Source organism: Paralichthys olivaceus, chromosome 3, assembly GCF_024713975.1.
Source record: "Paralichthys olivaceus isolate ysfri-2021 chromosome 3, ASM2471397v2, whole genome shotgun sequence".
Lineage (NCBI taxonomy): Eukaryota > Metazoa > Chordata > Actinopteri > Pleuronectiformes > Paralichthyidae > Paralichthys > Paralichthys olivaceus.
Window position 1 is genome coordinate 21994782 of NC_091095.1, and position 15554 is coordinate 22010335.

At 40.2% G+C, this 15554-nt stretch overlaps 1 protein-coding gene across 4 annotated transcripts in view; it reads right to left on the bottom strand.

Annotated features, from left to right (window-relative positions):
• The window catches only part of ryk (receptor like tyrosine kinase), a 42154-nt gene extending 27558 nt beyond the window's left edge, over window positions 1-14596 (bottom strand). For 3 of the 4 annotated variants that reach the window (XM_069522511.1, XM_069522509.1, XM_069522510.1), the window contains exon 1: window positions 13944-14575. In XM_069522511.1, the coding sequence (XP_069378612.1) occupies window positions 13944-14160 (217 nt within the window). In that variant the 5' untranslated portion in view covers window positions 14161-14575. Of the gene's footprint in view, window positions 1-13943 lie in introns of all 4 variants that reach the window. The other variant, XM_069522508.1, reaches the window with a different exon arrangement.
• Between the last annotated feature and the right edge of the window lie 958 nt (window positions 14597-15554).

Genomic DNA, 15554 nt, shown 5'->3' on the forward strand with positions numbered 1-15554 from the left:
AAAGAGTACGATTGCTGGCTTTCATTTACATTAGTTAGTGTGTTCCTTTTTCATTTTCACTACAACATCTGTTTGAAATTGTTTAGGGTCTATTTAAATTCAATTTGAATTGATTGATGAAGCTTAGATAAAGCAGTCTTACCAAAGAAAACTGAACTCAAGATACATTTACTGGAATTTTATATTATTTATTTCAATTTTTACAAATATTTAAGTGTAACTCACAGCCACAAACAAACCTCATTGTGAGACTTGATGACATTTCTAACACACAACAAGACTCATAACTGAAAAACACAGAAAAGAAGACACAGACGAAGATGTCAATAGAGCTTTTGGTGATACGGGCTGACGCTGGTGTTGGTGTGTTGTAGACAAAAACACAGGATCTCTGCACCCAAATTAATACAGTAGGTCCTCTGCCTGCTGCACCACCCTCACCTGAACGTTCTGGGGATTTTTTTGAAGTTGTGAATGTCTGTGAGCGGAGAATCTCCTGCTGCATCGTTCATATGTGAAAGACAACCTCCGAGGCAGGTCCAGACCGAAATGTGTGGACATGTTTCAGATTTCATGTCTGAAAACGCCTTAACAATATCAGCAGGTGACAATTCAATGAAGAACATGAGATTTGTTTGAAAATCTCAGCAAAAGCTTGAAATAAATTCACCATGAATCAGATTCAGATTCAAACTGATTCCTTTTAATGTAACAGAAGTATGAATATAGATGGAACTGATGATTTTTTTGGTAATTATTAATTGATTATTGTTTGGTTATACAATCACAAACAGGGTTTCCCTCGTCATCTTTGGTGCATCTTGGATTTTTTTGAAGAAAAAAAAAACTACGATCTGTAGCGCTCTGGAGACAAAAGATACTACACTGAGCTTATACTTCAGGACTAAACTAATATATGTTCACTCATTATAACAGAAATTATTTTTAAATTGAGCATGTAACAACGTCTTTTACAAAGTGTTGTATTATGGGTTATTTGTAGGCTTATTACCTTAATTAATATATTAAAGTCAGACTAGTCTTTCAGACTAAATCAGCCTAAATGTGTTATGTTAGCCCAGTTTAACCTGCAGCAGTGTCTGAAGGCTGGTGTCAACATGATCAGTGAAAATTACTGTTTGACACCCTCTTTAGTCTTTGCTGAAGAAATTAGTAATCAGGGAGAAAACATGTCAAACAGAATTACAGCTGTCGAAGAAGATGAGCTCAAACAGACGCCCCCAGGCCAACATAGCACAAGACCTCCAGAAACATAAAGAAAACCCTGGCAAATAATTGTTAAAAATGGTTTGACATTTTGAATGCCTTATTTGAGTAAAACTATAAAGATATTAAAGTTATCAAAATCTACTGACTAATTCCACACACGTCTGTCGATCGGTATATATGCATATCGCTGCAAAGCTTTATATTGGGCTGAATTAAAGAGCTTTTTTTTTTTTTAATTGTGAACTGTCTGAAAGGCATGTTTAGAATGGGTACTCCACTAGTGATGCAAAGAACACATAACCTCTCAATTTGTAGGCTGAAAAAAGGAAAATGCTTTTGCTTGAAAAATGACTCAAGTGGTTAATAGAACATTAAAAAGGTCCCAAATCTGATGAACCAATAGTAGTAGCAGTGAGGAATACACAAGTATTAATACATTCATATCTTAGTAGGTGGTTAAAATAGAGGACTCACTTCAAATAAGTGAGTGGAAATGTTGGAATACAATTATTTAATGGGATTGTTTAATTGCCCCACTTTATTCCATGCACTGGTATGCAGGCAAGTATGAATTCATCCTCAGTGTAGTCTTGTAATTATTTCTCAGGTTCAACTCTGTGTGACTCCTTTGTCTCAACACAGCCCAAATAGGACCGGTGAGGTTAAGTTGTTCCTCCCACAGCTCCATAACCACCCACCCAAACTACAACAACTTCAATACAAGGATGTGAAGGAATGGCAACCGAAGTCTGTCAGTGTACACAGACTGAGGACGGGGGAATAAGTGGTTCCTGAAATCGAGGAAGTCGAACCATTCGCTGCAGTTTAATCCCTGACTCACACTCACCGCTCTCAGTAATGGGAAGACGGTGTTACTAGAAGGTGCTCCTGTAAACACGACTCTCGTTTAGTTTGCATGTAGTCACAACATGTAAAGAGTCCCCAGCACCATCATGTACTCTGTTTGCCACTACAGATGTTTCTAATGCTAACAGACTTCTTTAATGCAAACTGAAAATGACCTCATTCTGAATTCCACCTTTATTTGGCAGCAAATTTTGTTTTGAGGGATTATTTCCTGCTGGACATTTCCATCCCTCTCTGTTGGCGCCAAGTGATTAACAATAGTCAGGTCAGAATACACTATATTACCAGAAACACAAGGAAATAACCAAGTGTACTGCGTCATCCATCTTTGAGTTGTTGAAACTGATTATCACATACCAACTTCTGTTTGAAAATCACACCTAAATAATTTAGATTATCTCTATTTATATAACTGCTCAACATTGATACAAATATTTCTTCAAATATTATATGGTATTCTACCTCAGAGAAAAACTTTTTTTTGTATTAGCCTACATAAAAGGTCAGTTAGCCCATCAGCCATTAAGCACATACTGACATGTATAACTATGTTTGGATTAAAGTAGGTTACATACTGGTGCATGTTTTGAGCCACAGTATTATTGGAAGGTAAAAATAATTTGTTAAAATCAGTGCTACAGTCTGTTTATCATGCACAGTGACATGATGTGACACTGTTTATATATAAACCCATAATATATGGTGAAATCCATCATCATACATGAGCAATGTGACTCTGCGGCACTGTCACAAATTTAAAATCATAGCTGACGCCCTAAAACTGGAGTCACAATCCTAGAGATCCTATTTATATTGAGAGTAATCAAGGAAATGATTAGCAGATTTATAGAACAAAATGATCCAACAATGGACACCGGAAACCAAAATCATCAACCCCTGGAGGACTGGATTCAAAACCACACCATAAAAACTTGTAACCACAGGCTGATCCGACTTGCATGAATTTCATCACGACAACTCATAATGTGACTCAGTAGTGTGTATGGCCTGTATGCACTTTAGACAACGTCTGAGCATGCTCTTGATGAGTCGGCCAATGGTGCCGGGGGGGATCTCCTCCCAGACCGGATCAGGGCATCAGTGAGCTCCTGGAAAGTCTGTGGCAGTACTTGGTGGCTTCAGATGAATGGATGCATAACATCCCATAGGTGATCAATTGGATAGTGAATGCAATTGCATCAATACCTTCATCGTCCAGGAACTACCATCACACTCTGGCCACAAGAGGCAAGGCATTGTCCTGCACCAGAAGGAATCCAGTGCCGGCTGAACCAGTATGGTCTAACAATCGCTCTGAGTCCTTCATCCCTGTGCCTAACAGCAGTCAGGGTACCGTTGGCTATGACATGGAGGTCTGTGCTACCCTTCAAGGATACGCCTCCCCAAACCATCAGTGACCCACCGCCCAACCGGTCATTCTGGATGACGATACAGGCAGCATAACATTCACCACGGCGTATCCAGACTCTTTCACGCATGTCACATGTGCTCAGTTTGAACCTGGTCTCATCTGTGGAAAAAGGAGCAACAGTGGCAAACGTGCCAATTCTGCTGTTCTCTGACGAATGCCAATCGAGCTGCATGTTGCTGGGCTGTCAGTATAGGTCCCACTAGAGGACGTCGGGCCCTAATGCCACACTCATGGAGTCTGTTTCTGATTGGGCCAGATTTGGTGAGGCACATGCACACCAGTAGCAGGCTGTGCTGGGAGACACAGCAAACCTACTTGTGACCGCAAGCAGTGTATAATAGTTCAATGAATTGTGATATACAGCTATGAGGCTCTTTGAAAGCATAAAACTGTAAATTATTTGAATCAACTATTTTTTAAGATTTCAAGATGAACATCTGTTTGACCAGGATGTTACACTGTACTAATCACATGCTCTTTCCACTCAACACCCGACTGACATTCCTAAAGTACCAACACATTACATCTCAGACATGCCCAGCACACTCATTTCTCTGGCCACTGAGCAGCTCAACTGGATGTGCCTTGCCTTTTAAGTTTAAGAAAAGTTATTTCTCCATAAATTATTAATATTATAATTATCGTTTTATCGCCCAGCCAAATCACGAAGTGCGCTCACGCTGAATGAAAGAAAAACAACGGACAGACCAGACAACAGTATAAACATACTACTGTCATAATGTTTTCTGTGAAAATAAGTACTAGACTTTTGTCACGAGGTGGGAACAGCACAAACTTTCATGTAAGTGGCTTCCTAGCAATTCTCTATGGAGAAAAGGACTTGAGAAGAGCTCACTGAGTCTTCTACACATCCTTTACAGTGAGTAGGGAGAAGTGATGAGTGAGCGATTTTGTACACAACCTCAGTCTTAGAAATGAACGCAGAATGGCCACTTATTCCATCTAAAGAAGTCAAAACAACTGCATAGAGAACTACAAGAACTACTGCCTTGTAGTTGTGTGCCACCACCAACAGGTCAAGTTGCAGGAAATATAGTAAGAGTTTCCTCTCCTATTCCTGAGATAAACCACGGCCAGACAAGATCGTTGACCTTTTGGTTGAAAAATGTCATCACCTCATAATTATATCCAATTATACATTTGCCTTAATAGAAAAATAATACATGAGCTATGGCCAGAAACTTGCTTTTAAAAGTCAGAGTGACATTGACTTTGACAACCAACATGCAATCAGTTCATTTGTGCCAAATTTGAAGAAATCCCCTCACAGCTACCCGAGTTATCACATTGACAAGAATGGGAAGGATAGACAGACAGACGGACAGAAAGATAACAGCAATAATTACAGCAACAAATTGAAATAATAAATTTAAGTTTGTCTTGAAATTTTTGGCTCTACAAAATTTTAAGTTGAGTTCTTTTTCAAGCTGTGGATCACCATGCAGACTTTGAAAGAGGATAACAAAAGATGGCAGCGGCCAGGTGGCAAGGTCCAGGACGGATATAACAAAGACCCGCTTGTGTTCACAGACGACACTTTACCTCCCAAAGCCTCCATCCCTGAGCGCTCAGGAGATAACCCCCCCCCCCCCCCCCCAGCCTCTCACTGGGAAGATACTGGTCACATTAACCAAAGAAGGAGAAAATGAGGGCCTGTGTGAAACTCTATCAACTGGAAACTCCACACAAATCCACAGACATGAATGAGGCAGGAGAGGGGGTAGTGTAAGATGGACCTCAAGGTCAAACACAATGGAAAAACCACAAACTGAGACTTGGTTATGGTCTGTTATTGAAAGAGAGATCAGGGTCTGTCAGCTGACAAGTAAAAAGAAGCCATGGTGGAAATCGAACATCATTTTTATTGCTTCAGTCTTCACCAAGCAAGGTCGTTCATGGCATGGACAATTTAGAAATCTTTCTGTAATGTAAAATTTGAATATGTATTGATGCAGGAAGAATTGAGCAAACTCTCTGATGAATGTCTCTCATAGTAAACGATTAACCTATATATTGATCGGCCATAGCATCATGTCCATGTAGAGCTTGGCGAACCGCACTGGGTTGATTACCAAGCCTTTGTTATTGACACGCAGCTCAGTCTGATGGTACATAGTAACTGATACAGAGCAGTTGAGCAAAGGCATTAAATCTCATTTTGCAGCTTGGTCACGTTGGTCACATTCACTATATTTAGATAATTAAAATCACCTGAAGAAAAATAAATTTCATACATAAAAATATTAACTATGTAATGCAGTAACCACACACTCAGACACACAAATCATTTCCATCAGCAATGAGAGATTAAATCAAAACATATGACTGAATACTTAGCCTGAGGACAAAAATGAAACTTTGACATGACAATTTTTGTACAAATGATGACTGGTGGGGAAATTCAGAATAGGAATGCTGTACATGTTGCTTTAAATTACACAAGACTTGCTAGTTTCTCTTAAAATTGTTGTTAGGCTGTCTCTAATTCAGAGCTTGTGATTTTTCTTGATATTTTAGTTAATAGTAGCTAAGGCTAGTAGCAGCACTTTTAACTTCTAACCGACCAGCTTATGTTGAAAATGTTCTGATTTGAGTGAAAAACATTGTGTTACATAGTCATAAATTTAATTTAGCCTCTGAACCCTTTAACAGCCGCCCTTTGCTATAATAACATCCTCTCTAACACGAGGCAATGGGTAAACAATTTCAGCAGGAAATCACCTGACATGCCATCCCAGATCACAGTTAGCTGGCAGGAGGGAGGGCACTTCAGGGCTGCTTGGCTTTCATTTTTCCCCTCAGGTTTGCAGGTCTAAAAACTAAGTAGATCTATGGTTTGAAGTGTCTATCATCACTCTTTCTTCGTGAAAAAACACTGCAACTTTCTGGCTGCAGCAAATATCTGGATTAAAATTTCATGCAAGGCCTGTCTGGTGATGACCCAGGTAACTAGAGTGCAACACCTTAGTGCTATAAAAAAAATGTGACCATCAAAGTGCAAAATTAAAATTAATGCACAATATGATGATGTAGAAATTAAATAGAGAAAGTTCTCTAAAAAAAATCACAATCGCACATACAGACCAAAGACATCAGCTATGCTTTTATCGTTCTGCGGCAGGACATGTAAAAATAGTCACATTTAAAAGTATCTTACAACTGGAGGAAAAACACACACAATCTCTGTGGTTTCCTTTGAATTGCTTCAAAGAAACCATACATCAGCTTCCCTCTTTTATTCTGTGGAGTGCCTCAAGGGCAGACGAGGATGAAGGCAGGGAAAGGAATCTGAGCGAGGCCGTCTGCTGCCGTCTCATTATAGGCACCTCATTGATGCTTATTTGGTGCTCAAAGAGGCTCAGACGTTTACTCAATCATTTTTTTACTAAACCATTTGATATTTGTTATCTGTTAGCGGCAGAATGATTTTCATCTCAAGGCGAACAAAGGGTCATGTAAGAGGTCTCGCACACACGACTTAACTTATCTATTTTGGGATGCTGTTTAACATGGGCATCTCTGTGAGTAAGCAGCAGTTTGAAAGTCTGGGCTGTGTGTACTAGGTCAAATATATTTTTTTGTTTAAGGACGTGTTTATATGAGCATATTGTAGCTCCCATCTTAGAAATGCTACAGAAAAAGGCAGGCTTTGAAAACCTTTGATTTGAGCATCTGTTGCTTCTAATGTTTCTGAATTTCCACAACGTAACAACAAAATTAAATTAGTATAACAGCTCAAAACCTTGTGATATTTACTCTCCAACGAACACAACATAGTATATTTATGATTCCAGTTTCAACAGAAGGGAAACAACTTATAAAATGGGCTGTTGCTTTACAGAATCTACTTTGAGTGAAGCAGCTCAGACAAAAGATGTGAAAGCAGGGACTCCCCTATTCAAACACAGGATCCTTGGAGAGTGGCATGAAGGAAATGAATAGTGCTGCCAATCACTCCTCACTGTTCGCACACTTTTTCAAAGCCCCTGCTTCGCCTTTCAGCTCTTTGGAGGAGGGGAGGAAGTCTAGCGATCTGAAATGCACTTGGCTCTTCACAATACGCTGACGCTTTTACACACTTGCTCACATTTTCACATTTTTATGAGACCTGGTTATTTTTCATTTTTGCAAGCTTGTCACCGAGGAACTAAGCCACACTCTGATTACTGGGTGGGGGAAAAAATGACACATGTTGCTAGATTTCCCCCCCACATGGAAGTTACAATAAAAAAACTGAATATGTCAGTTTTCCTGGCGATTTCAACATATGAGGGAGTTATAATCCGAGGCGCAATTTGTCTCATCAAAACCGCCACCAGCTGCAGCTCCACAAAACATGTCTCCCCTTCCCAAAGAAAGTATTGCAGAAACTGAAAGCGAACTAGTCGTTTTGTCTTCACAATACTAATTCTGGCTTGGTAACTGGGGGGCTATGGCTTTGCTTTGTCAGAAGAAAAACCCAGCACAGATATAGTAAGCACTGAGACCAGTGTCACAATAACTATGCAATGCAAGGATTAGAAAAAAGACTTTCTCTGTACGTACTTTCCACCAAGAAACATTCCTCAGAGTCAAGTGTTGGAGATCAAGACCACTGGTGATTCTACTATGGAAAAATGAGGCTTAAAGGGATCATTATTATAGGAGACAGCAAAGAAGCATTAAATGTACAGAATTTTTTCTTCTAAAAGGATCAACTGATGGTCAGAATACCAAAAAATGGAAAGACAGAAAGCTATTGAAGTCTATGACACTGAGCAAACAATAATTATCACAAACGTAATACATTTCTGCACAGTAGACCTGGAGTTACTAAAAACATCCCAGTGAACATATGGTACCTGCTGGATAAACGAAGATAATAATGAATTACGTGGAACTATTAGATTTGTTTTTAAAGTGGAAGTCCCAGAAATTGTCTAGTTTCAGCTCTTTCACAGGCCTCAAAGATTCTGGATAAAATTCACGATTCCCTTTCTTAAAATTAAGGTCACAATTCTCTCAGGATCTTCTCTCTTCTGAGATGTCTTTGAAAACAGTTCATCTTGGCTTTATATGCTAAGCTATTTTGCCAATTTGCACAACTGCTATGAACTGAATTATAGTCTACTTAATGTGTCTGCTCTCCTTCTTCCTGCTTCCTCTCTCCATCTTTTCAGGTATTTGCTGAGTTTAATAAAATTGCCAGTAAGACTCTTGAGTGGGTTTTATAGGTTCAGTCTTGTAGCAAAAGGTAACAAGTCCATACTTATTTAATATTGTGATACAGCTAAAGGTTAATGTGATTTCATTTATTTAACATGGGACCACTTTTGTACGCCTATAGATGCCCAAACAACACTGCTGTCAAAAAGATCCTCTGGAAAATATTCCTTATTTACCAAGTATTCGTTGTAACCTTAACTAACCTTGAGTCCAGGTATCTACAAGTGAACTGACTTCGGGTCAGCTTCACAAAGGATCAATTGTGGCCATGGCTGTCTGAGACCAATCACAGCCAGTTCTTCCCTCTGGGTCTTGGTTCAAACCCCTGCTATATATAGGCATAGCTGCCAATGTCTTCATGTAAAACCCTGCCTCACTTCAGGCATGTTTTCCTGTTCCTCACCAACCCCTCGAGAATCAGGTACTTTGGTAAAGTTATTAAACGAAAGAATGTTGAAGATACCTGAACATCCATCTGCCACTGAGCGCACAGCACCACTACATTACTTGGTGATCTGTTTTTCCTATCCCTGTAATGTCTCTATGCTTTATAGGCTCATACAATTTTATTACAGTATATTTAAAAAGTGTATTCACAGAAATCCTGTCCACGATAGGATATGGAGACAGAGGATTTTTAAGAAACTCCATCATGGTCAGAATAGCAGATTTTAAATGGTTTAAAGGGTTAAACATGGTTGAGGAATAATGCTCATGGGTATCCGCTAAACTCTGACACAACAGGCTTCAGCTCCACCAACCGGCATGTGTGGGTATGTAAAAGAATATACGACTAAGTTTTACTGCTCTTATCATACTCCAGGCCTGCATTTCTTATCTGAGTAACATTACCACACAGAATAGAGCAGTATGGACATAACATTACTAGTAAATTTGATTCTGTATTCTTCTAAAACAGAATCATGACCTTCACAGGTCAAACATGTATGTTTGTGTTTAGTCAACAAAGTGTTCTTTACAAAATGTTCCCTGATGAGATGATCCTGCTGACGGCTCTGCACACTGGCAACTTGAACTTCACAGTCTAACTGGAAAAGTCACGTCACTTTCCAAATCCCATGAGTGCTTTTAAGGTGATGAGCTCAGAAAAATGATTTGATATGGCTTCATGGTTTCACTGGAAGGTTACAGCTACTGGTCCCAGTGTGTCAGTCGTCAGTCATTTAAACCAATTAAACAGGGTTAACCAGTAATTAACTGCGACACGAGGTGATCATACTGATAAAGAATTTCATTATCAACTAATTCCTGTGACCGTAGCAGATGGCAAACTTTATTCATGACTATTGAGATGTGAAAATTAATCTCAATTAGCATAGTTTAAAATCATGATTGATTGTTTAGTAGAAAGAAGAGAATGTTTTGTTTTACTCATCGGAGTAGATGTGCAACTGATGAAAGCGGATGAGGCTTCTGTTCTGTTCAAGTTTCCCACAAAGCCATGACAGTGTGATGATGAGCAAGTGTGGCCACTTTAACGTGTCATACCAGGAAAAGCACAGGTCAGGTGTAATTGATAACGTGTTGTGCTTGCTTTCTGGGACACTTGATGACACTCAGCCATCGTGAATGTTATTAGCTATACTTTTGCATCTCTAACCAGAACAACTCAACTTGTCTGCTGTGTAAAAGGCTCTATACCTGGACCCTTAAAATGAAGCAGTTAAACCGAAACAGCCCATCTGCAATTTTATCATTTGCTCCTGTGATTTTCCTACTATGACCAGTCATGTGCACACTGACTCACTTGGCTTGGCTTACAGTGACACCTATTTAGAGTCATCTGAGGTCAATCTCACTTTAAACTACCTCAGTTTTACAAAATACCTCCAAGAACACAAAAACAGAACTAAAACAAGCATGCCAGGCCAGTAGCAATAAGTCTACATCAACGATCCATCAAATACCAGAGAAGAACGCTGTGGTTCAAATATTATTGAGCAAGGTAGAAATCTGTGAATGGCATGTATAAAAATCTATTTTAGAACTTAAAACACTGTTCGCATGTGGACAAGAGGCCCAAACACTGAGGAACAAGTTCATTGCAAAGCATCTGCGTGAAGAATGTACAATACTACAATCAAATCCTGCTAGAATGTGGCACCTTCTCTATTGATAAAAAACATTATCTACCTTGTGTTATCTATCACAATTTTAAGCACTGACATTATTAACTTTAAAACAAAACATTTCTAGCAGTTTCTATCTTTGGAAGCTTTTAGACATGCACTGGACTCTGCAATTCCTCCATAATTTCTTCGGAGGAGGTGCATGCAAATGTGAACGCAAATGTCAAAGTAGTTTCTGCAGACTTTCTCCACTGGACCTCCTAATGTCTGTAGAAATCCAGGAGAAGTGGATGCGTGAACACTAGAGGATTCACTGTGAGTGAGTGGGGGTGTTGATGAAGCTTCTAAAATGCGACAGACGCAAAAGAGAAAAAAACAAAAACAAAACAAATATCTACTGGTGAAAAAGCAGCACCATACACGTAGAAGACAACAACGAAGACAGTGTCAGGGTGCTGTAAACATGATCGCATGATCTCATCAGCAGAGTTAATACATCACTTCCTGCCTCTGTCTGCTGCTCCACCTCTTGCCTGAATAATGCAGAGGATTTGAAGCTGTTGTGAACGCGTGCGTCTGTGTAGAAACCCCCCCGCTGTGTTGTGCATGTGTGAGAGGCAAACTACTGGTAAACACTGTAGCCAATTCTATACGGATTTTACCCATAGGTCATGTCTGAAAACAGCTTTAACAAACAAAAGGTAAGCAACTCTAAATATGCCAAAATATAACATTACTACTACCACTGACATTTTCTAAGTGAGCCACGTCTGGTAGTCTGGATACTCCTACATGGTAAATACAAGATCCTCCACAAAACTCCCTGAAAACGTTAACAGACACAAGCTCTTTGTGGTTTGGAAAACATTTCCAGAGGATAACATTCCTTTTTTAGTCAACAGGAAGTTGTAGGCATATATGTTTAGACCATGTGCACATGCAGGGTTCAGTGTAGTTTTGAAAATCTCCTATTTGGTCACAAACAAATCAAACAAATATTTCAAAGGCTTTGACATGTGGTGTTATGATGCATGTCAAATGAATCAAATTATTCACCAACCAACCATTTCACACTCAGTGAGTAAAAGTTGATTTTCATATTCAGCATATGCATAATTGTCCATTGTCTATTAATAACAATTGTTCTGTACCAACCTGTTGAAAAACACATGTAAAGCTTGTGCTTTTTCCTAAACCTTGTCAGAATGACTCCTCAGCAGCTTATCAGCACTGTGATGTTGATACCAGTTTCACTTCCTTCCAATATTTTTTTCCCTACAACTGCATCATGAAAGTTTCTGTCCACACATACTTTTAGCTCCACGTGCATAGTTGTCAAACATTAAAGAGATTTCTCCATAAGACCAAATGAGGTTTCAGGCAAACCACAAGAGAGGTCCTGGTCAGGCAACAGAAGATTAACCGCAGCATGATGGAGAACAAGGGGAAGCATGAGGGACGGAGCCAGCCTACAGTGCAACACCAGTCAGATTACAGAGAGGAGAAAATGAGGAATTAAACGTGAGCAATACTTTGATGGTTTTCTCAAAAAGAAATCACTGACCAAAATCGTCCGCTTTGTCTGTTTACATGTCTTAAATTAGTTTTACAGTGCTAGTGGCATTCCACAGCACATGAAAGATGCCACATATTTACATACATGTGATGCTCATGATTCGGTTCAAACATCAAGGATCCTAAACATAATCACAAGCAAACCAGTATCTCTGATGGCTGCCACTGTTTAGTTCTGCATATACAGCATGAGGAGGTGGGCCAACTTCCTGTGAGGACCCTGGACACAGGGACAACAGAGACATATTTTGTTGACACCTATGCAAAATAAAACCCTACAAGATGATTCATGCATTTAAAGCAGCATAGTGATGAGCTGAACCTTCCTCCCATCACAAAGACATTACGTATTCGCACTTCTACCCCTTCATTAGAGCGTGCAGTGGCCAACACAAAGTAAATGACTGGTTTCAAACTGCATCCTCGACACATCTTTGGTAAACCTGAAATTATCAACTTAGGACCGGCACATTTTCTGTCTATTTTGCAGGTCTGAATCCAGATCACTGCATATAATTTGACACTGACACACAACTGTGTATATTTCAGTCTATAGTTGTGTTTTTTTTTAAATGTATTAATAAGGGGCTTCTTTCTTTCCAATAGTGCTGGTGACACATCGGAAGACATTTGGTTGAAAACACACCAAAACTATAGAGCTGCTTCAAGCCTGTTTTCTTAATGATGTCACTTTTGGCTTACTAGCTTGAGGGAATGTTGAATAATGTGCACAGCCATGTTACTGGTTTAAATTGAAGATCTGCTCATGATATGTTCAGTTTTTGTCACAAAATCCATCTTGATCTATGTAATCATGCTATTATCTGCAAGAGAGCTCATTAAAATCAGTTACTATTTCTGCAATGACATGGGGACACACCATGAGTAATGTTAATCTGATACACCCACAGACTGAGGCCTTTTAAGGACATTTAGAGACAACATTTAAGACTAAATCTGTAATCTACACCAGCGAGGATGACTTCTTCAGCTCAGTGTCTCAGGAGTCTTCTAAAAACTTGTACAAAGACATCATCTCGTCCTCTTTAAATCCCCAAGGCTAATCCTTTACTACCATGAGCTCACCACACAATTACCACACTGAATACAGCAGAGGGTGAGTCTAATTATGTCTGTGGCACATGAAGTCAATTTTATGTATCGCTATTAACTTTTACCATGAAATGAATGGTTGGGTTTCACGGTTAAACACTCCACTGAAGGCAGGGGGGGGGGTTAAATACAAATTACATGTACAAACTTCTCCCAGTCTATGGCTGCTCCTTAAACAAAACAATAATAAGAGGAAGAAAGTTGTGATAGCTCACCACAGTCCTGGAGTTTGATAAGAAACACACAGATGTGAGGGGGGACCTGGCACAGCTGCATCCCAACACACACACACACACACACACACACACACACACACACACACACACACACACACACACACACACACACACACACACACACACTGATAACAAAGTTTGAGGACAGCTGCCATTGAACACAGGCCTTCTTACCCAGAAGCTTCTTCACCTCCTCCACACTCATGTATATATTGACACCGGGCTGCTGCTGGTTGTTGTTGTTGTTGCCTGAGGTGCTGCTCGGGTTGGCGAGGCAGCCGGCCCCCTCCAGCAGCAGCAGGAAGAAGAAGCCCCCCAGCCTCCACAGCACCGAGTGTGGCCAAGCTCGGGGCTCGGACGGGCTGCCGGAGCCGCGGGTCCAGCCCAACATAGCAGTGGTCCTCTGGCTCGCAGTAGCTCTCGGTTTCCCGCAGTCGCCGACGTCTCTCTCATCCGCATGTGAGGTTAATCCCGGGAGGCGACATTACGAGTCACTTCACGCCGCAGCGCCACTTGTGGCACAAAACTCCGCTCGCCTGTTTTTGTCCTCTCCTGCTAGCCGAGCTAAGCTAGCTTGCTAGCCGTCTGCGGAATGTGTGAGCGCTCCGCAGATTTACGACGTTTTCCGAACACCATGAAAAAGCTCCCCGGCAGCGGAGGCCGCTCTGAGCCGCTCTGGTCTGAGGGGACGGGGGGTGGAAGGAGAAAAGGAGTGACGTGAGGTACCAGAGAGGCTAACACATCCAGCGCTGAGCCTCCATGTCTCCGCTCCCGAAGCTTTCTCCTCACTTTTCACTGGAGGGGGGAGCAGGAGGGGGGGTGGGGGGGGATCCGCGCCGCGCGGGCGGCTCTCTGCTCCGAACTGTGGCGGTGCCGCCTTTAAGGGCTGTCGGGAATTCGGAAATGTTGCCACTGACCGACCAGGGGCCCCCCTAACCCCTCTAACAGACAAAACATGTGGGAGAGATTGAAAAAAGTTGTGATTTTAGGAAACAAAAGTTGTATATTTATGAGAATGAAAAAGTATATTTATGAGGAAATTAATAGCCAGGGGAATTTAACTTCCTCTGGATCCCAAATTTTGAATCAGCCAACCTCACTGTTGCATTGCTTCAATACTCATTTATTTTCATTCATTTACGACTTACGACTATATTTTGATACATTTTTATTTTATTCTCCCACTATTAGAACTTTAATTTAGTGATTTTACACGTTTACAGCCAATAAAACAAAATGAAATCTCGTAAATTTGTGTTTTTTTTCTTGTAATATTAGGATTTTACTCTGGAATTGTAAGATATTGTATTCCCCTTTAAGTGCACTAATACTCACCATCGCGGAATACAGTGTGGTGGAGTTTTGTCATATTTCCAACAATCAACACAACTCATTTCAAAAACTTCTAGATCTACACATGTGGTACATTTTTGTTATTGTGTACCAATGTATTCTTAGCTGTCAGTAATATTCCACCAGTCAAATCCATACATTTATTAGAATCAGTTTTAATCCAGTATCCACAACATATTAAAATATTTCCATTTGCCTCGAAGGTACAGTGTGTAGAATTTAGTGATATCTAGTGTTGAAATGTCATGTTGCTGCTGAACACCCCTCACCTCACCCTCTCATTCTAAACATGAAAAAGAAACTGTGGTAGACTTTAATTATCATAAAAACTCAAAAGGTGTTTAGTTTGTCCAGTCTGGACTAATGTAAAAAACATGGTGGCCTCCATAGAGAGGGTCCCCTCGATGTAAATATAAAGTATTTGAATATAAA